Source organism: Balaenoptera borealis (genome assembly GCF_965194805.1).
Source record: "Balaenoptera borealis genome assembly, chromosome: 9".
Lineage (NCBI taxonomy): Eukaryota > Metazoa > Chordata > Mammalia > Artiodactyla > Balaenopteridae > Balaenoptera > Balaenoptera borealis.
Window position 1 is genome coordinate 7938722 of NC_138873.1, and position 21627 is coordinate 7960348.

The window sequence follows — 21627 nt, forward strand, 5'->3', positions numbered from 1 at the left end:
ATTAAACAAATAATCTCTGTAGAGCAATGTACACCTAAGTATTTAACGAGTAGTAGCTATTATTATCATTACGATTATGCGCTCAATATGAAAATTCAAAGCATCCTTGGACAACATAACATCCTTAAAAGCATTTAAAAGATCCTGAAATGACCTTATTCTTCTGAATTCCCTTATGTCGTCCTGGGTAGGGATGAATAGTAGGTCTTGTACGACAAGAGTTGGGATGAGAAAAAAATGTTCTCTTCCAGAAAGTCTAGAGTATCCATCTGAATAAAGAGCATAGAAAGGATATAAATATATTATAATCTAAACAGGCCCCAAATTCAGAAATAAAAGTGGAATTTCACCCATATTTGTCCCACAGGCAGCCCAAGTTTCTCCCATGAGTCACTGTGGTGAAAAGTTCTCGGTTTGGTGACATCGGTCCAGCGCAATCTCCCCTCCCATCCCCCGGGGTCCAGCGCTTCTGTCACTCAGACCTGCAGGGTGAATCTTCCTGACCAGGAATGCATAGGTAAGTAAAAGCTAAAGGGATGCAGGAATGTGATCAAACCTCTAAACAAGTCGTGTGAACCTCAGCAGGAAGGATGGACCATTGGAGGCCACGACATCTAGACTGTTCAAGAGATAAACCAGGGCGGTGGGAATGGGTCCTTGTCCTAAGCGTCAGGAGACACAGTACTAGTTCTTCCGGAGTGACAAGTAGTGGGCTAAGGGGGCTGTGACAGAAATGGCTGCAGGGGGCCTCCCGACAAAGCGAGGTGCAGTGGGGATGCAAGAGATCAGCCAGCGTTTCCATCTGCCCCCCAGGAAGCAGGGTGGGGAAGAGAGAGAGAGAGTGAGCAGGCCCCAGGGGCCCCGCCTGGGGTCTTTCTGAGCAGGGGTTGGGGGGCCCATCCCGACAGAGACCAGATAGGGATGCACCTGCTTCCCAGCCCCCACACGGGAGGGGATGTATGAGGACATCGAAATAATGCACCTGCTTCCCAGCCCCCACACGGCAGGGGATGTATGAGGACATCGAAATAACTTTCTAGGCCCAGGAGGGAGCCACTCCTGCCCTGGGTTCCAAGTCAGCAAACCAGAACTTAGGTCACTTTCGTGTCCCTGTAAATGCCCTGCTTGACCAGAAACGCAGGAAATTCACCCAATTTGCCAATCCGCAAATGGCAGCCCAGCTCTGGGCTCTCCACTTATGTCCTTGTTCCTTCTCATCCCAAACAACATTAGCTCAAATTCCCAGAGGTGTGGCTTCTCCCCAGTCATTTATAGAAAGAAAAGTTTTGGCCACACACAAAGGATTTATCGTTGATAACATTTACAGAATTTCACATTCGACACACAACAAAACTCCTCGTAAGGACCGCGCAGGACCCATATGCAAGCAGGATGTGATCTGAACAAACAGAAGCCGGGACAGCAGCCCCGGGATCGCGCGGAGACAGGACGGGACTGCAGGCGGCCTTGCTGCGCTCAGGGGCGAGCTCTTCCCAGGAGAAACGCAATAAAGGCCCAGGTGGTGACTACGCCACAGACCCTGCAAGACAATGGCACGGGTCAGCGGCCTGGGTGGCGCGGGAGGCCCCGCGTGCGCCCAGCAGGCGTGAGACCGCCGGCGCAGGCTGGCCCCTCTTCCTTCCCGACTACGTTCGCCCGGATGTTATTTCATCTCCATCCCTCTCCCGGCGCCAACATTCTCTCGAGGCTAGAATGGGACACAGAGGGCACCTTCCCTAGCGATTTACGTTGCAGGCTGAGGAGGAAGCACACTGCCTAGCAGCCCAGCTTTCTTCTTCAACTGGCTCCTAACGGGAAACCCAAATCCTTCAAGCTCATTAGCGGCAGCTCTGCCTTCCCAGTTGCTCAGATCAAAAACCCTGGGTTTCAACTTGACCCTGCTCCCGTCTGTCCCATCCCACCTTCACCACCCCCGACTCCCCCGCTCTGCCACCAAGCAGTCCAAGCCGCAGCCCAACGGTGTGACCAGGTGACCTGGCTTCCTGCCCTGTGTCCTCCAACGTCTCCACGCAGAGCCCTGCGCCACCGAACCTCCGGCGGACGACCCAGCTTCTCCCGCAGTCCTGAGCCGCGCCCTCTGCTGGTCGCAACCCGCCGGCTTCCGCAGCCTTGCCTGCTACTCCTTGTTCCCATCTAGTAGCTTTCTCACCGCCCCTCCTCACACCAGGAGCACCGCGCCCCCAAGAGGGCCCCCCTCCCGCTGCCTCCTCTGCCTGGACACCGTCCCCGCCCGCCTCGCCGTGCCTGGCTCACTCCCCACCAGCGACACCCACCCTACAGCCTTCTATGAGGGCCCCGATCTTCTCCTTTAAAGACCAACCTCCCCCCAGGCCAGCCCTCCCGCCTCCCAACCCCTAATAGACCATGCAGGTCACTCGTTTATTACCCCCCCACTCCAGTGCGAGCTCCACGAGAACGGGGGGTTTTGTTTCATCCACAGATGAAGCCCTGGAACCTAGGACGGTGCCGAAGACAGCACATGCTCGAGCAACGTCTGCTGAGCGTTACTGAATGACGTTTGGTCCAGCGTGCTGGTCAACGAGCCCCTCCCCCAGCACACGCCAGCTAGTGAGCTGTGCTCGACTCACACCCAGCTGGGACCACCGGCAAGTCCGAAGCGGCCTCAGTCCTGGTCACTTACTGTAACAGGCAGCTGACGTTCGGGGAGTGTCTCCAGTAGCGGTACACGGAGACCTGCAGGGTGGGGTGGCACCTGTACTCCTTCAGGATGCTCCGGGTGCTGCCGGAAGAAGGGCTCGGTCAGGCGCGCAAGCACCACACCTGCTCCGAGAGGCTGGAGGGGCCGCGGGTGGGAGAGCTGGGGGCTGAGAGCCGAGGCACCTACTCCTTAAACTTCTTGGTCAGGAGCAGGAACCGGCTCCCCGCCAGTCTCCTGACGTCAAACTTGCCGAGGTTCTGAAACTCGTGGTAGACTTGCTGCTCGCTGACCCCGGGCCACCTCCTGACGGTGACGACGAGGATGGGAGGGCGGATACTGGGGTCATCTGGACCCGAAAAGTTCTAGAAGACAGGGAGGAGGAGAACAGATTTTCCACAGCTCCTACTGACTACCTACCCAGCTGGAAAGTCCTGAGAGAGAAACTAGGACAGGCCCTGTGTGCAGTGGGGAGGGGGAGGGGGAGGGAGAGGAGAGGAGAGGAGGAAGGAATGAGCAAGCTCACCTCGGTTCAGGAGGGAAAACACAGGAGACAGTAACAGGCTTAGTGGGGCGTGCGGGCCCTCTCTGGCCGCGTTTGGTGGCCGTCAGAAGCCCCTGATAGACCCCAGAGCCCCAGGCTGCCTCCAGCCTCCGAATGGGGGGAGCGAAATGAAGTCTACTCACGATCGTGGGGACCCCGGCTCGGATAAGATTCACCTGGTTCACGTGGGGAGCCAGCACGTCGAGGTACAGCGGGAAGGAGGGCTCGGGGATGGGAAGAGCCCTACGAGGACAGAAAGCCCCAAAGCCTTCAGGCCCACGGGGGGCTGTCCCACGTCCTCGGCCGCAGCTACGGCGCTGGTGACAACAGGCGAGGCGCTGCCCGAGACACCCTTCCCTCCTCCCCTCACAGGTTCTGGGACTTCTGTTGGGGGGCCTCCCCCAAACGACCCATGAGCTCTCACCACGGCCTGAGCCAAGGTAGAACTTCCAGGGGTCACCACCTGTTGGTGGCCGTCTGGTAAAGGTCCCTAGGCTCACAAACATCAGCCCCAGGCTCAGAGGATGACCGAGGGCCCTGTTCAGAAGAAGGTCCACTCCATCGCCCCTCAACGAGACTCCCAACGGCCGTCCCTCGCCCCACAGCCTTGTCCGGCCTCAGCCTCGCCTCCACCCAGACACCACCACCCACCTGAGCACAGGCCCGCGAGAAAGCACAGCCCCTGGCACCAGGCAGGCCTGGCTGCTACGGAGCTTCTCTAAACCTAGGAGGGTTTCTAGGTTTTGAGGATTAAAAGAAATTGGGGCTTCCCTGGTGGCACAGTGGTTAAGAATCCGCCTGCCAATGCAGGGGACACGGGTTCGAGACCTGGCCCGGGAAGATCCCACATGCTGCGGAGCAACTAAGCCCGTGCACCACAGCTACTGAGCCTGCGCTCTAGAGCCCGCAAGCCCCAACTGCTGAGTCTGTGTGCCACAACTACTGAAGCCCGCAAGCCTAGAGCCCGCGGGCCACAACTACAGAGCCCGTGGGCCACAACTACTGAAGCCCGCGAGCCTAGAGCCTGTGCTCTGCCACAAGAGAAGCCACCGCAATGAGAAGCCTGTGCACCGCAATGAAGAGCAGCCCCCGCTCGCTGCAACTAGAGAAAGCCCGCGAGCAGCAACAAAGACCCAATGCAGCCAAAAATAAATAAATAAATAAATAAATTTAAAAATTTTTTTAAATTTAAAAAATTAAAAAATAAATAAATTAAGGACACAAGGTCCAGGTACCAAGGCACCAATAAGCTCCAGTACTCTTAGCTGCCCTCACAGTCAGAGCACAGGGAAGAAGGAGACGGGGGCGGGGGTTTCTTACTGAAGCTATAAGCCTCACATCAATGTGTCACAGGGTATTTCTATGTATAATACCCTTTACCAAAACAGACAAATTAGGCAGTACCCACATTAACAGGGTACAGCCTGAAAATGTTTAAGTCAGTCCCAAACAACACAGTTTTGATCAGCTCCTTCCCCTGGCCTGCTAAATCCTACCTTTTTTTTTTTTTTAAATACCCTCTTGAATTTATGACACGAGGTGTCTCATGTTGCATTTTTTTGTTTGTTTCTGTTACTTTATTTCGGCCGTGCTGCGCAGCACGTGGGATCTTAGTTCCCCAACCAGGGATCGAACCCGCGCCCCCTGCATTGGAAGCACAGAGTCTCAACCACTGGACCACCAGCGAAGTCCCTAAATCCGACTTAACACGTGTACGCAGCAAGGATGGCGCCACAGAACGCACAGTCCACGTGAGGGGCTGGTGCCTACGAGGCCAGCACTGCAGGCATCCAGGATGACGACGCCCCGAGAAAATGCACTTCAGATTCCAATTCGAGGTTTTAAGAACCCTCCCCCTGTGCGCCTTACTCCAAGTCACTGCCCTTCTCCCCAGCCTGACTGTGTGAACCCCGAGGATGGATCATGTGTTGGCCTATATGCTTTGCCCTCCTACCTCACCGCGGTTTACACGATATGAGGAAACGGGAGGGCAACAGACGAAGCAAGCACACGGCCCCGGGAGCACTGGGGCGGGTGCGGAGCCCAAGCCTGACCCACTGCCTCGGCGTCCTGACCGTGACTTTTCCCAAGGCCGACACAAGAGGCGGTGGGGCCGGGACCAGCCCCAGGGCGGGGAGGAAGGCTGGGAAAGGCCGCCTATGGAGGAGGGCTGCTTCCATAAATGTGTCATTTACACAATGACACTTGCATCCTCCTTCTTTGGGAGAGTGTGGGAGCCCCGAGGTGTTGGCTTACAGTGAGGGCTCAACAAATCCTGACCACGGATGAGATCACAGGATGAAGGGAACACTCACCCGTGCACTCTCCACAGGAGCAAGTGGGCCACTTTCAAAAGAACTGGAAAAAAAGAAGCTAGAAATGTGACAGACATCAAGGCACAACCTGATCACCTTATCAAAATATGCAAACTCAGGCCTTATTTCCACATGTGCCACCCACCTGGAAGTAAACGGGGGGGGGGGGCCCAGGGATGGTGGGGAATGATTGAAAACAAGACAGGGGTCTCCCCTTAAAAGGGCAGCAACTCTCACCTGATCCGCACAGGAAGGCATCGTACGCTGCTTCATGGGGATACTTGGTCTCAACTGAAGTGTTTTTCCAGAAGCAGGAGAGACAGTCAAGCAGCGATTAGAACACAGCCCGGGAAAGGACTCTCCCCCAACCCCGCCCCGGTTCCACACCCACGTCGGCTGCGCACACACAGCCAGCTAACGGTTGTTCCTGCAGAGACCACGCACCCTTCTCTCAGCCATACCCCACTGTGACCTAGGACCTCCCCACGGCAGCAAGAGCGCCCACGGGAGGCGGAAGCACAGGGCTTCCAGACAGACGGACGCCCCCGGGACCTCCGACACCGCCTGGCATGGTTCCTTTCGATCGGGCGGTTATAACATGGACACGGCACGGGAAAAGCCCCACCCGGCCCTCCCACACCTGCCACGTGGAGACCCGGCTTGAGCTCCAGCACCTCAAAGCCGTGCCAACCTCAGAGGAGCACGCCTCAGGCGGACATACGTACCGTATTTTTCACATCTACTCGCGTGAATAATCACTGGCCCAGAATTCTTGGTGGGATTCAAGTCGCTATTAGAGAAGAAAAACAGATAAAAAACGTTCACTGACAACAATCCTTTCTGTTCTCCCCTCATCCTCTTAACAAATAAAAATGTCCTCAGTACTGGAACTCCTTGAAAATCACAACAAAACACAGCTCTAATATAAAATAAAACAAACAAACAAAACACCGATCCAGGCATGGGCAGACAGGTCTTGGTAACCAGGCGACGGGACAGATGAAAGAACAGCAGAGCCAGAGGCTCCAACCGGGTCATTCTGAGCATTTACCAGACGCGGGACCCCAGCCTGGGCATCAGGATAAACCCTATGTTGGCTCTGCCCCCGGGAGCTTGCTGTCCAGCGTGTCCTAGAAATGTGACGCCCGAGGCATGAGCAGTGCACGTCTGGCTATCGAGGGACAGGCCTTCGGGAGGGAAGGCTTCCTGAAGTCGGTGGTCCTACAGGAGAGTCCCGAACCCCCGTGACTCACCTGGTTGAGGAAATGGGGCAGCGCCAGGCACTTCAAGCCAAGAGAAGAGCAGGCAGAGACAGCGAGGGAAAGGGCGAAGCCCGCAGTGAAGGGCAGGGGCCAGGAAAGAGCTCGAACGTTATCGGGGGGCTTCAGGAACCACAGGAAGACTCTGACCAGAAAAATGGTCAAGTTCACATTTTAAAAGATCACTCAAGTGGCAGCATGGCAGATGAAGTAGGTCAGGCCACCAAGCTAACCGGGGAGGGGCTGCTACCACCACTGGAATAAGAAATAAAGGCCTCAGGGAAGGCAATGATCCTGGGGGTGCGGAAAAAGGAACCGGTTTCCAGGACATTTAGGGAGTAAAACCGACAGGCCTTGACTAGAAGACACCGGTGGCCCAGCTCTGGGTCCCCTTCCAGGTCTCAGCTCTGGCACGTGGGTGAACGGGGCTGGCATTCGACAGGGAAACCTTCCCTTCATCTGTTTTCCAACAGAATCTATCGGAACCTCTCTATACGCCTCACATCTCTGAAGCCTGATTTCCTCATCTGCTCCTAAGCCGCATGGCAGCCATCGTTCTGGGGGCCTGCCGGCCACCACCCCAGCGGCTGACGTTTCCCAAGTGCGGACCAAGCGCAGGGCACGGCTCGAAGCCCCTCCCACGTGTGAGCCGGTGGAATCCTCACGGCCAGCCTGGGAGCTATGCGCAGTACTTTCCTCATTTCGGATGGGAGAACCAAGGCATACAGAGGTCAAGTCGCACTCTCAAGGTGACTCACAAGGCTAGTGAGAGGCAAAGCTGGGATTTACACCCAGCAAGTCTCGATGCGGAGCCTGCGTACTGAAAACAAGACTCTCTCTCACACCTGCACACGAGCCATCGGCACAGCGCCTGGCGCCGTCAGGACGTGACAGAAGTTGCTCCAGACACGGGAGCGGCTTTGATGGACAGAGGGGAGGGCCGAGCAGAAGGCGTCTGCGGCCACGTGGTGCAGGAACAACCAGAAGACGGTCAGGACGCGAGGAGTCCGGAGCCGCAGCGGCACAGACGTGGTGGTCGCCGAGGCTGGGGGCGGGTGGATTCGGTCACCCAGGGGCACGGTAACGAGGAAGAAGAGGGCAGTGGGGACCCTGGAAAGATGTAAGGGACGCGTGGAAGAACGAGAGCCCTGAAGGAAGAGATTAAAACACTCACCAGAAAATAAGAGAAAGCCGGGAGAGGGCGCAACAGCAGGGAAGCAGGGCGAGGGGCCCAGGGTGTCAGACGCCAGAGAGAAGTTAACACTGAGCACGACCGCCTGCCGCGCCCTGTTCCAAACGCCTGTGTGCATCTTCCCATCAGCTGGGCCCCGACACCCAGATCGGGTTCCGTGGAGGGGAGGCAACCTGACCTCAGTGGGCCCAGGAGAAGGCGAGGCCTCTGAAGAGGCTTGTTGTAAAGAGAGGACAAGGACAGAGGTGGCAGGAGGGGAGACCGAGGGGAGCTTCACGTTTTCTGAGTTAGAAGAAAAATGCTGATGCAGAGGGAAAGGCTGAGGACACGGCGGGGGTCAGGGGGGCGCGAAGGGCAGGGAGGCTGCTGAGCGGAGGGAAGGTGCAGGGCCGGGAGGACGGACAGGCCGCGGGAGGGCAGCCCTCCGTGCCTTGGCCCCGTACACGGTAGGCGTTCCTGCGTGCGGGCTGACGGGAGAGACAGTGGCGAAGACGACAGCACTGCACACGTGTCTGCAGTAGGCTGAGAGACTCCCGCCTCTGGCCTCTTGTTTCCTTCTTAGAAATGAGGACCAGGAGGGCCGTCTGAGAAAGGAAGAGATGAAGCATAAGGGGCCAGAGGAGACGAGCACGTCGGAAATAACTGATGCCACGAGTAGAAAAGAGCATCTATTGGAGAGTCAAGAGGCCAGTGAGGCTCCGGCCAGGCATCTGCAGGGGCCCCCGTGCCGGTGGCTGGAGGACAGTGAGCCGCAGAGACGCAGCTTCTTTTCAAAAAGGTCTCACCTTCAACTGCTGCCGACGCCACCCTCTCCCCGCTCTGGTTTGCTGGTCCCCCCAGTTGGGGACAAAGGAGCGGGCAGAGCAGCCCCCCGTCCACTCCAGCCCTTCCAGGCAACACGCTCCCACCAGCACATGCCCGCAGCGTGGCTGGGACATGAGGGAAGACAGGGTCGCTGCTCCTGTAGGAAGGGCAGGAACTCACCAGGTACTAGGACCGTTCACTCACCCCAGTGTTTAATGTGCACCTACTATGCCTCGCACTGCTGTAGGCCTGAGAGAGACATCAGGGTCCACAAGAAGAACAAAATCTGTTCCCATGGAGCTTATCACTCCAATAATCAAACAGATCACAGGAAAAATAAAACCCTGGCCAACAGAAAACACCAGATAAGTAAACAGCTGTAGGTATTTTACCAGGCCCCTTCCCCTCCAGAAGGGGGTTTCGCAAGCTCAGCACCAGTAACGTTTGGGGCTGGAGAATTCTTTGGGTTGGGGGCTGTCCTGTGCATGCTGGCCTCTACTCACTAGGTACCAGTAGCACCCCTGATCTCTAACGACCAAAAACATCTCACTGTTGCCAAATGTGTCCTGGGGAGCAAAATCGCCCCAAGTGAGAACCCCTGATCTATAAGCAGCTCCGAAAAACAGCTTCCTTACCTGTTTAGGCATTCATAAACTTCTGAAAGATTTGAAGCCCTTGGGAAATTCAGTTCCTATAATATGGAAAACAAATTTGGGAGAATAAGACATTTGTGGTTATGTTTATTATCTGCTTCAGGTATTACCAAATGACCATTAAAATGACCTGGAAAATGCAAACTCCTATAAACCCCTCTCTCTTCACACACACCTATCTTTATTCCTTAATTCGGATGTCAGGGTGCCTAGTGTCCTTGGGTTTCCTATAAGGGACCCGGCAACCCAGCCTAAGAAAACTGCCACAAACACAACACAGCAACTTCCTTCAAAGACAGTGTTTTAGGGGTTTGAGGAACACAGGACTCCAAGGCACAAGACCGTGGCCAAGGACACACTATGCAGGGCACTAGGTACTCTAAGGGACTGCCAGGTCACCAAGGCCTAGAGTTCACCTCCTCTCGTGTGCAGAGGAGACTGGTTTGCACTAGTTGCCTCAGATCAGCCCCCCACGTCCTTCCCGCTTCGCCCTAGGACTCCGTTCCGTGGCGATGGGCAGCGTCACAGAACACCGTCAGAGCTAGAAATACGTGAGGTACGAGCAATACGTGTGTCTCTGGGCAAAGATGTACCACGTAACCCAGTGCCGTTTTTGTGGTTTCCTTACTGAACAGTTAATTCTGATCAGCTTAAAGCTTTATTTACAACACTGATCTGGTTCCCCTTTCTTGGTTCCTCAGTTTTAACTTCTAAACCAGCTGGGTGCTTCCCTTCTCCCCACAACCTCAGCTGCAGAACAGAAGTCACCTGGCAGCTGTAGAAATGCCACTCCCGGCCCCTCCACACCAGAGGAGCTGAAGGTGGGGTCTGGGTGTCAGTATTTACCCTCCCAGGTGATTCTAATGTGTCTGCGTTGAAATCCCACGGCCCTAATGCTCAGTAAAGATAAAATTTTTCAAGTGGGATCCCTGCCCCCAACCCTGACGCTCTTTAAGCACGTTGCAAACACTCACTGTGTATACACCAAGCTCTAGAGCAAGTTGTTCTGCTGTGCCATCTAAATAAGCCCATGAACTACACACCATAAGTCAAAACGTGAGAACTTGAATGAAGGAAAGAAAAAAAAAAATCACACATAAGCTAGTATCACTCAGAGGTGGTAGAATAAAAAAAGAAAACCAATACTGGTTGTAAAATACGAGAAAAGGGTTCAAGGAACAATTTTTGAAAAGAACGAGAAAGCTAAGTGTCAGTGGAACAAACGAAGCATTCCTTTCCCCAGAGCAGTTTAACTTATTACCTTCCAGATATCCTTTGTCACATTTTTGGTATCAATGAGAACAGGAAATAGGTTGTGGATATTCAGCTTAAATTCATCATAGCTTTCTGAAGGAAAAGACCCAGATAGTCAGAAGTGAGTTCATTGGTAAAAATGGGAAGAAATTCTCCAATCTAGCTTGTCACCAACACTGGCTAATAAAGCAAATAAAACAAAATAGGAATTGAAAATATCCTTACTCCTAATCCTCAAGGATTTCTGAATCTCAAACCAACCTGACATCACCATTTGTAACAGCAAAAGCTAAACTGTTTTCCTAAATTCAGGCCAACATTAGTTAATGCAATCTGCAAAGCTCTAGCCAATGGAAAAGGGAGAAAGAGGTATTACTGGAAAGACAGATATGAAGTCTGTAAATAACTGTTCAAAGAAGAATCCAGTAAGTTAAAAATTGCAAGTGCCTTGATTAAAATTACCTATTAATTCACGTATTTATCAAAATTATACCTGCATATAGTTGTCTGCAAAACAAACAAACCCAAACCCCTCTGCTAGCCCTCTTCTCACTACCCTCCCATTTCCTATTCCCCAAAGGCAACGACCTTCAATTTTTTCTTTGGGTGTTTATTCCCACGTCTCTAAATAACACGCTTATGCTGCTCGGTGATTTCCCGGTTTGGGGCACTCACTAACTGTTGACTCCCACGAGGTAAGAAAATAATCACCCATTCTACCTCGTACCCCTCACCATTGCCAGCACCTGTGCATTATTAACCAAGGGGCCAGGTGGTCTCCTCCAATGACTTCCTTTCTGGCACAGCTTTTGTTCCAGGAATTTTTTTGTTTGGTTGTTTGCTTAGTTTTTTGGTGAGTGATTATTTTACCCTTAATTCTCCCCCAGTTCTCTCAAGATGCTCAAACTGAGGTGTCTTTTTTATCAATTCATTTCCTAGAGAACTCTCTCCCAGAACCTTCTCACCCCTTTCAATCTACACTAGTGTTTTCTGTACATCGTTAGTTCATTTAATCCCCTAACAACTCTGATATCAATACTGTTGATACCATTTCCCCCATTTTACAGACATGGAAACAGAACAGGCACGTTAAAGTAACTTGCTTGAGATTGCACGTAACAAGGGTGGGATAAGGCCTCAACATGACGTCTGAATGCACGCTTTTAACTGCTATGTCACATTTCTGTGTGTCCAATGGCATCAGTCATGGAAAAGACTGGGACAGGCATAAGACAGTACCACGTGGCCATTAAATGATTTTAGGTTAATGACATAAATAAATGCTTTTGGCAAGTGAAAAAAAGCCAGAGTCAAAATCATATATGCAGTGTGGTCAAATATGTAAAAAGCCACAACAGAGGGAAAAGCAAAAAGTGTCAGGATTATAGCTGTGATTACACGTCCCCTGCACGTCTCTGATTTTGCTAAGTCTCATGCAATGAGACTGAACAACTTCCGTAACAGGGGGGGAAGAGTATCAATTCAAATGTAAGTTTTTCTCCCGGAGAAAGTCCCCCAGCTCCAGGAAAATGGTAACAGGCACAGATGTACCCGACCTCTCCGGAAACCTGTGAGGCCCTGGGGATGGCTGTGTGTATAGGGGCTCCCTCAGGGGCACGATTCTGGGCCAATCCCCTTGCCAGATGGCAAGCTAAGATCACAGGAAGGAGAAGGATGGTCTGTCCCTACCTGGGAGAGGTCTGAAGAACTTCTCATGGAGATGCAGCAGATCCATCATCATATTATGTCCCACTAAGGGCTACTTGGAGGAAATCGACAGGTGAGAGAAATGAAATTTTAAAAATAAAACAGACGCCACAGACTAACTGCTGTCTCCGGCAGAGGGTGTAGCTTTAGAACCCACTGCATTCTGACCACATGGTAATGCCATCCCCACTTGCATTCCACTCCCATGAAAGGCAGCCTGACTGCTTAAATGCCAGAAAAGCAAAGCAGCGAGTCAGAGGGACTCGAGGCCCGGGCCCCGCACTGGGAATCTAAGCTGTGAAGCAGACATGTGCAGTCCCCAAGTAGTTTTAGGTCAATTAGTATTGAAATGCCCATGTGTCTGAAAGGAGCAAAGAACTAGTACTATTTCATAGGGACAGTCTTTCCCCAAATTAATCTGTCATGATTTTGTGAAAGCAAGGTTAGATCCATAAAGCCAGTTAACAAAAAGGAAATCACGTATCTTAAGGAATCTTAGTTTACTGTCGAAGGACCCATTAGTACCTACAGCCAAAAATACAAAAGACTGCTAAAGACCAAGGAAAGAGATATTTTTTCCCTACCTTCTGGGCTTTCACCAGCATCTGGAAAAACACCGAAAAACCCCTCGCAGAGAGAAGAATCTTCTCCTTCCAACAGCTCTCTTGATCGCAAGAGGTGTTCTCAAGATACCAGCGATGCTGTTTACTCACTTTCTTCACTGTCACCTGCAAGGAGAAGTAGAGACAAGGTCCCTGTATCCTGGGTTCCTGGGAATGGGGCCAAAAAAGTGGTCCTTCATCTCAAAAGGGAGGAGAGGGAGGGGTGGAGAAGAAGCCTTTCACAGAGGCCAGATTCGGCCAAATGAGAGAGAAATGATAGAGCCACCGAGGCTGCCCCCCCTCCAGGTGGGAACTCACCCCCTCGTCTCTCATCACCGTCCAGATGTCAGGGAGGGCCTTCCTCAGCACAAGCTGGACCTCGAAGGCTTGGAAGCCTGCAGCAAGGAAACAAGCTTGCAGAGAACTACTGCAGACCCTGGAACAGCAGTCCACCTTCCCCTCAAGAGAAGCCCGAGAGGAAAAGCGGCTGAGAGATGGATGGATCAAGTGGAAGGAAAGCTCTTAGGTATACCCAAGCCCACAAGGCCAAGCAACAGAGATGGCACGGCATGATCTAGGGCAGCTTTCTTGAAGTTTCTGATCTCGGGGCCACTCTTAAAATTGAGGACCCCAAAGAGTCTTTGTGTGTGTGTGGGGGTACAGGTCTTGATATTCATCATGTTAGAAATTAAAACTATACGTGAAATTCAAAATTGCCAAGTTTAAAAAATAATAAACCCATTACACTTTTGCCCATGATTTTGTAACATCCTGCGGTGGTTATTTGGAGAACACTGGTTTCCTGAGTTATACACATCGTCCAAATGTTCACATATCATACAATACCATCAAAAGACACTTGTACATATGGCCACTGATCTCATTAGAAAGGTCTCATAAAGCTGTCAAGCTTACGGTGACAGATGCAAGTTTTCCAAAATTCCAGTCTTTTATTGAAAGCTCAAATTTCATCTCTAGCAAATACTGTGAGTTAGTCTCCCTGAAGACAAGGCTTACTTTTTTCACTTGAGGAAGTGATTGAAAATACCCACATTGAAATAAACAGTCAGTCCCTTCAAGTAAAAATTATATTCCTTAGGGGAATTCCCTGGCGGTTCAGTGGTTAGGACTCGGCGTTTGCACTGCCGAGGGAGGGCCCGGGGTTCAATCTCTGGTCGGGAAACTAAGATCCCACAAGCCATGCAGCATGGCCCAAAAAAAAAAAAAAAAAAAAAAAAATGTGTGTGTGTGTGTATATATAAATATATATATATATGGCTTTAAATAAATAAGTAAATAAAAGGGAGCTAATTCAGCTCTCAACACAAAAACCTGCACAAGTGCTTCTGCTCAAGACAACCGCTGTACTTCGGTAAGCAGCAGCAATGTTTCATGAACATTTATTTTTTCTGTACTTATTTTGATACACGGAATATTTTAAAAGATGAGCAATCAAATGTTGAGATTTAATAAAATTAAGAATTATTATTTCACTACAAAGAATTATTATTTCACTAAATTCCAAGTAAAACTGGAATTTTTTAAAACTGGAAGCAGTAACAAAGAATACGACTACCAGCGCGGTCGGACGCGCCTCCCTTCACGTGTGCTGAGGTGCCGGCCGCTTTACCCACCGCTGCTGCAGGGCCGTCAGCGCAAATGGCACAAGGATAAGGGCATGTGACAGCCGAGTGATATTCTGACAAGAGTTTTGACCTTGTGAACCCCTTGGAAAGGGTCTCAGAGACCCCTGGGGTCCACCGACCAGGGCTGAGAACCGCTAATCTAGGGCAGGCTCATCGTGATCCCACATTGTACCATTGGGGGAAAATTCAGAGAAATTCAGGGATTGACAACAGTAAAGCAAGAGTCCATAGGGCACCAAGGATTGGGATGAGAAGGATGGCTCTGAATGGAACTTTACTCCCTCAACCTTAAAATTCAGGATCGGTTGAAAACCCTTCAACCTCCGAATTGAGGTCGGGGCTCTATCTAACCACAAGGACCATGTGCCTGCTGAGCTGCCGCCCAGGACCCACCGGGGGAGAAGGGACGCTCCCCCGTCCTCCAGCACGTGACAGCGGCCGGTTCCACAGCTCCCAGGCCGGGAAGCCACCCCCTGCCTACCGGTGACACCAGGGAGGGCCATCCAGTCGCCTTCCTCTGCCAGGTCCAGCCAGCGCGTCACCTTGTCAATCACCGCCTTGATTTGGTCTTTATCCAGAGAACTGAAAACGGGCACAGTGAAGTGGGGATGCTGGGGAAGACCACAGAACCGTGAGACAACGCCAACGTGGGAGAGGCTTCTGAAGGCTCCCGTTTTAACACCGTGATCTCGGCAAGAAAATGGACCCCCAAAAGACCATTTCTTTTCCGAGTCATGTTTTGCAACAGGAAGCCAATCGCTTGGCCTCTACCCTCCGGTCTGCCCTCAGGAGCCCTTCCGTCCCTCCCTCGGACGGGCCTACGGGCGGGAGGGCACTGGGATGCAGCCAGCACTGCGCGACACTATCAGGCCTGTCTTCTCAATTCTGCTCTCAGAGGTGAAAAAGCACCATCTGGTGAAGCACGGAAAAGACAGGAACTTTGGTAAGTACATCTTCTCCTGCGTTAGGCATAGAAGAACACGATGTTATGTTGAGAAAAGGAAAGACTTTTCTCCAACACTTGAAAATAACAGAAGATTAAAAATTCAAGTTGTTTTTCCCTTCCAAAAAGTATTTTTATATAAAACCACAAACGGAGATAAAAAAAAAAAATTCCCACATTACATAACTATCTGGACCAGATAATCATAACATTCCAGAACTAAAAGCTGTCTAATTTAACCCCTTCTTGATACAGGCAAAGAGTCTCAAGCTCAAAGGGCTTAGAGGACTGGTTCAAAACCACACAACTAGCGGACAGCAGGCCCTGTGTGGGCCCGGGGGACCTGCTCCTTCCAGCACACAGCGCGGCTGTGCAGGCCTGGCCCCAGCTCTCCAGCACGGCTGGGTTTCAAGTACAACAACAGGTACTGGAGGCCAGAGAAAAAAGGCAGAGATCCTGCCCTGGGGAACACAGCCGCGTCAAGCACGTGGGGCAACACGCCCAAGCCAAGGCATGGGACTACCTGGTCAAGGCTACCTGTGATTTACCTTGAAAAATCCCTAAGATCACGTGGGAGGCCAACACAACATCTCACAGGGAGGCCAACGGAGCCATTTTCCCCTCTAGCGCTGGAATGGAGTTCCTGCCTCTTTGAGTACCAAATTCACAGTCAGTTCCTTCTCCCCTTCATTGTTAAACACTAAAATCACACGCTACACAGTGAGAGGTTTCTTATCTCAGGCCTAAGAACGGCATCACCAGCACTTCGGGCTGAGCGCAGGTCGAGGAAGCCACGCCGGCTAAAGGTGATGGTGTGAGGTCACCCTGCCCTGGAGACGGCACGTCTACGCACAGGAAAGCCAGAAACACACCAGCAGCAAAGAAACCCGCAAAGCACCCGGAGAAGCAGGCTTTACCTGCGAACTCTCCAGTTCCCTGTCAGGATGCTGTGTTTAATTTTCTTCTCCTGTTCTTCGTTCATATACGGGATTCCGTTTTTGAGAAACTAAAGATAGGAACAGACAAGGAAACTAGTCAGCGGCACCCTCTGTGCAGGCAGCAGAGTGGAAAGAAACCTTCCTTGTCCGCTTTTCGAGGACAAGTCAGAAAGGGGACAGGAAATGGATTCAGACCAGGTGGGCTAGATAGCCTTTCAACCCTTCCCGGTCCCCTCCTCCGATGCTGTACCTTGTTATAATCGAAGCCATACTGATTCAAAAACTGAACACTAGAAGCCTGGAAAGAGAACTCTGAATCCAAAATCCCAAATGTTGTAGGGAAGAGAAAGAAGTTACACGAATGGGCTACATACCTAGAAAAAAAATACACATAATGAGAAAAAGACGAAAACCAGTTTTAGAACTCTGGCTCACACAGCAGGCTTCAGAGTGGGCTCTTCCCTCCACTTGAGAAGTACCGTTGACCCCTGAACAACACGGGGGTTAGGGGCGCCAACCATTCATGCAGTCAAAACCCACGTATAATTTACAGTCTGCCCTGTGTCTACACATGGGTACCATCATTTTAGTGAAAAAAATCTGAGTATAAGTGGACCCATGCAGTTCAAACCCTGTGTTGTTCAAGGGTCCACTGTATTTGAATGTCAGCTATATTTCAAGCACTGTTACTGGCACGGGGGCGGCCAATGAAAAAAGGCAGAGATCCTGCCCTTGGGGAACAAAGTCTGACGCCCTATTTGAGACAGTGGGGCTGCCATTCAGCATCCTTTCTGACTGCTGGTGCCTGGGAGGTACATCACCCTCATTATAACGCTGTTAATTGCAATCCTGAAGGCACACACAGGAGACAAGGAAACGGGAAAGGAGCACCAAAGGTACAGGGGTGTTGGGAAAGGCCCCCAGAGATGGTGCTGCTTTGAGAGACTTGAAGGAGCAGCCGGCATCGGCAGGGGAGGAGGGGTGGAGGACACAGAAGCAGGAGAGTCTACAGAGCACCCGGGGCCAAAGTGCTTCAGAGCCTGACGCAGAATTTGAAGGGGGAGCAGGTGGAGAAGATAAATGGGCAAGAGCCATGCGTTTTGCCAAAGGTCTTTATACATACTTGTTTGACTCGCCTTCAATACTGGAAAACACAGACAATCCTAGAAGAATGATGGTAAAGGGAATGAATACCAAAAGAAAAGCTACCAGAACTACAGAAAAACTTCTGAACAGTACTTTGCACCCAAAGTTATTGTACAAGCTTTAGGATAAGTTCTAAAAAAGAAAGAAATGAAGAAAAGAGTCAAAACATGAGAACTGTCAAATTGTAATTCACACGGAAATTACTGAAATATAATTGTGAATGGTTGTTCAAAGACAGAATATTAAATTGACACTTTTATGGCTTTAAAACTAGTAAGAGGAAACACTAAGGAAAAAAAAAAGAGAAAAAAGGGATAATAAAAGAAAAAAAAGAGGAAACACTAAAATCTATGAAGATTTATACATTTAATTGCTTTAAAATGTCTGTACTGCTAAAAAGACCACAAAGTGAAAAAGACTTCGAAGTAGGGGGAAAACAATACAAACGCATCTAAGTGCTGTTTCCCTTACTTTCAAAGAGGTCTCATAATTAAGAAAAACAATCACAATAGAAAAATAGCAAAGGACAAGGACACAGAGCAAAACACACACACACACGGGTGTTCACCATCATTCACAGGAAAAGAATCAGTAAAATGTCTCATGACCTGTTTTGTAAATAAAGTTTTATTGAAATACAGCTATGCTCATTCATTTGTGTATTAACTACAGCTGATTTCTCATTAACAAGGGCAGCACTGAGTAGTTGTAACAGAGACAGTATGGCCTGCAAAACCTAAAATACTTAGTTTAGCCCTTTACAGAAAAAGTTTGTTGATCCTGTATTAAAAATGTAAATCAGGACAATAATTTTAGATCATTTTTCCTCTACCAGGTGGGCAAAAAACTAAGACTGGTAATACCCAGTGTGAGTGAGGGAAACAGACACATTCCCTGTTAGTGTAAGTCTCTGTAAACTTCTCAGATGGTTGGTAGGAAGAGCAATAGTTTGACAACAAATCAATACTTTAATGCACATACTCCACTGCTACAAGTATACCAAACGCATACATTCACAAATGCACAGTAATATATAAACACCAAAACAGTCAATGCAACGCTGTTTCATCACATACAAATGGTAATCAAAGTACTCATTAAGAGAGGGGGCCAACAGATACATTCAGTTTGGAGTGCTATGCAACTGTTAAAAACGAACAGGAAATCTGTATAAGCTGATATAGAAAGATCTCTAAACCCCAGTAGTGGGGAAGAAAAAAAAAGATGCAGAACAACAGGTTTATAGTATGATCTTGTAAATGATTTTTGTTTAAAGAAAACATACAAATTTTTCCCTGAAAGATGGTACAAGTTCCTTAATGTTGATTTAGGCATGGAGATCACGTTTCTGCTTATTCTGAAGTGTTAGGTCTCGCAGGCATGACACGGCCAAAAACCAAATGAGCATGCAAAACGATAGCCAGTGTCTCACAAAGGCGCCCAAGCTGTTTTACCAGTAGGAAACACAAAGACAATTTAAAAAAAGAAAAAAAGTCTCTATTTCAGTAACTTATAAGAAACAGCTGAAGATTAAACTCACCAATCTGACAGATGGTGAACTGCTGAACACTCTGACGGGTCTTTAGATACCACTCCGATGGCAAGTCAAACAGACTGTGAAAAAACAGACATCTCAGTGCAGAGGCAGGCAGATGGCATCAAGGCAGCACAGCCTCCATGCCGGATCAGCACCTCTCAACCACGGGCAGCCCCTTCCTTGTTACAACCAGGGAACCAGCATTTCGTGGACAAGGGCCAGGTCCCCAAACCCCACACAAAATGTTGTCCTGCCCACCCAATGCCAACAGGGTGCCCGTCGAGAAACAATGCCGGCCGGCCAGGGTGTCACCCAGAAGGGCGCGGCAGAGAACCTCTCCAGTTCAGCTCTAAGGCAGTTTTAGCTTTACCTGATCTGCTGGGGCCCGGACAGGTTAGAACGAAGGCCGGTGAACTCTATGTCTAGACCTGCAGGGGAGGCAAGAAAGACAAAAGTCCCCAGGCGCAGGCCATCGCAAGGCTCTTGCTGCTGTAAACGCTGCAGGCGGCAAAAGTTCTGGCTCACCTTCTTGGTGCTCAAGAGGCCAGGTGAGGTCAAGAAGGGAGAACAGAGGGAGCCAACGCAAGGACAAGCCAGGCCACCCCGTTCCACCTGGGCCACCCTGGGGCCGAGGCTGTAACTGCTGCCTAACATCCCAACCCCCAGGCCCGAGAAGGAACCCCCCTGTCCTTCCGAGGGGCCCTGTTTGAGCCCCCTGCAGCCTAGCAACCACCCGGCCGGGCCTCACCTCTCCGCCCTGTCCCGCCCGAGCCACACCCTCCCGCCGGCCAGGGGGCTGCGGCGACGAGGCCCGGAATCCCGGCGCCTTACCCACGAAGTCCGCGCCCAGGACGAGCTCCTGCAACAGAGGGAGGCTCTGCTCGAACTCATCGGCGCCCACGTCCATGGCCACGCAGCTCGGCCGAGGGCGCCCAGCGCGGCCACGTGCTGCCACGCGCTTCCGCCGCGCCGCCGCCTTAAAGGGCTCGCGGCGGGGAAACCGGCTGCTCCCGCGCGCCGCCACCAGCTCCGGGGGCCTCTGACCGGCCGAGGGCGGCGCCGGCCACCTCTCCGCCCACGGGCGTTTGATCTTACACTTGGCCCCCTAGGGTGAAGGGAAGCTTAGTTAAGACTCCGCCCTGGCGCTCAAAGGCCATTTACCTTGCTCCGCAACAATTTCTTCTCAATCCCTGCAAGGGGAGAATAGCATTTAGGTAGAATGTGAAGAGGAATGGTAGGAAAAAGAAGAGCCTGAAACAGTAGGAACGGACCAGTAAACAGCACCTGAAGGAATTGCAGTAGATCAGGTACTGCAGCTACGGTGCGGGGATAGAGGGACCGCATCTTGTCGGTTTTCCAAATCCGCACTTTCTCCCAACTTGGCCATCGCCGCCAACATCGGTCTATTCCATCTCCTCCCCAACACCCCGCCTTCTCCCTATTTTGCATCACTGCTGCCTTTGTAATACCTTGCATCAAACTTGCCACACGAAGCCTCAAAAATTGCCCATCAAACTGAAGGAGTTCTTGGTACAGAGATGATCTACATCATACGCCTTGCAGAAAAAATCCCTATCTATGGCGTCCCTTACAGGTGAACCCTATTTTGGTCACTGTCAATTTCCAAAGCCACACTACTCCAGTCCGTGGTCCTCTTTGCATCCTCCCCTGAATTCTAGACTTGTCTGAACAGCCTTCTAGAACTGTGGTCTTCAAAGTGAGATGCTCCAATCTTTAAGATGAGGGAAGAAAATATTATACTTATACTATATACTTGTAAATGTCTCCACTGGGGTATCTGTTGATCAAAAGGGGACTACTAAGCCATTGCACTCTGAAGGCCTCTCAGAATGAATCAAACTTCTAAAAAATGTTGGTGCATACATATTTCTTGTTAAAATAATAATACACTTAATACTCAGATTAACAATAGTGATGTTATTTCACTTCTGTATAAATATACAATTGGGAGTACACATTTCAAATGTAGGGGGGAAATGCTCTAGAAGCCACTTTAACTGCTTACTGGTTCTTCCTCTTCGCATTTGTCTTAAATAGCCAAAATCAGTTAACACCTTACTTTGATTTAGTCACTCATTTAAGAGACCCGCCATGATTCCCATCTACCCCACTTCAATTTTAAATTAACCTCAATGCACTTCAAGCTTCCAATCCTACCTAACAAATTTTCACTTGACGGCAAACTTAGCATACACTAACCCTGTCCATTTCCTTTCCTCATTGCATTCCTTTCTTCTTTCAAAGCTGGTTCTGTTAGGATCCAGGAGCCCAACTGAGGTTAGGATTTGCCCCTTTTATCTTCACATGACTGTTTATAATAAAATGACTGATATTGACATCTCCTATTAAAAAAACACCTCCACACCCTGAGCGGCAACCCACTGTGACC

The 21627-nt window shown here is 50.6% G+C and overlaps 1 protein-coding gene across 1 annotated transcript; it reads right to left on the bottom strand.

Annotated features, from left to right (window-relative positions):
- Positions 1-1304: 1304 nt before the first annotated feature.
- PNLDC1 (PARN like ribonuclease domain containing exonuclease 1) lies at positions 1305-21611 on the bottom strand. The gene is made up of 19 exons (XM_082404691.1): positions 20049-21611; positions 19588-19645; positions 19221-19294; positions 17658-17697; positions 16785-16908; positions 16514-16602; positions 15135-15235; positions 13326-13402; positions 12990-13133; positions 12388-12457; positions 10706-10791; positions 9427-9482; positions 6262-6326; positions 5774-5827; positions 5537-5579; positions 3365-3464; positions 2867-3042; positions 2663-2761; positions 1305-1540 (listed from the first exon to the last, which is right to left on the bottom strand). The coding sequence occupies exons 1-19, from the start codon at positions 20122-20124 to the stop codon at positions 1477-1479; spliced, it is 1596 nt and encodes a 531-aa protein (XP_082260817.1). The 5' UTR covers positions 20125-21611; the 3' UTR covers positions 1305-1476.
- Positions 21612-21627: the final 16 nt, after the last annotated feature.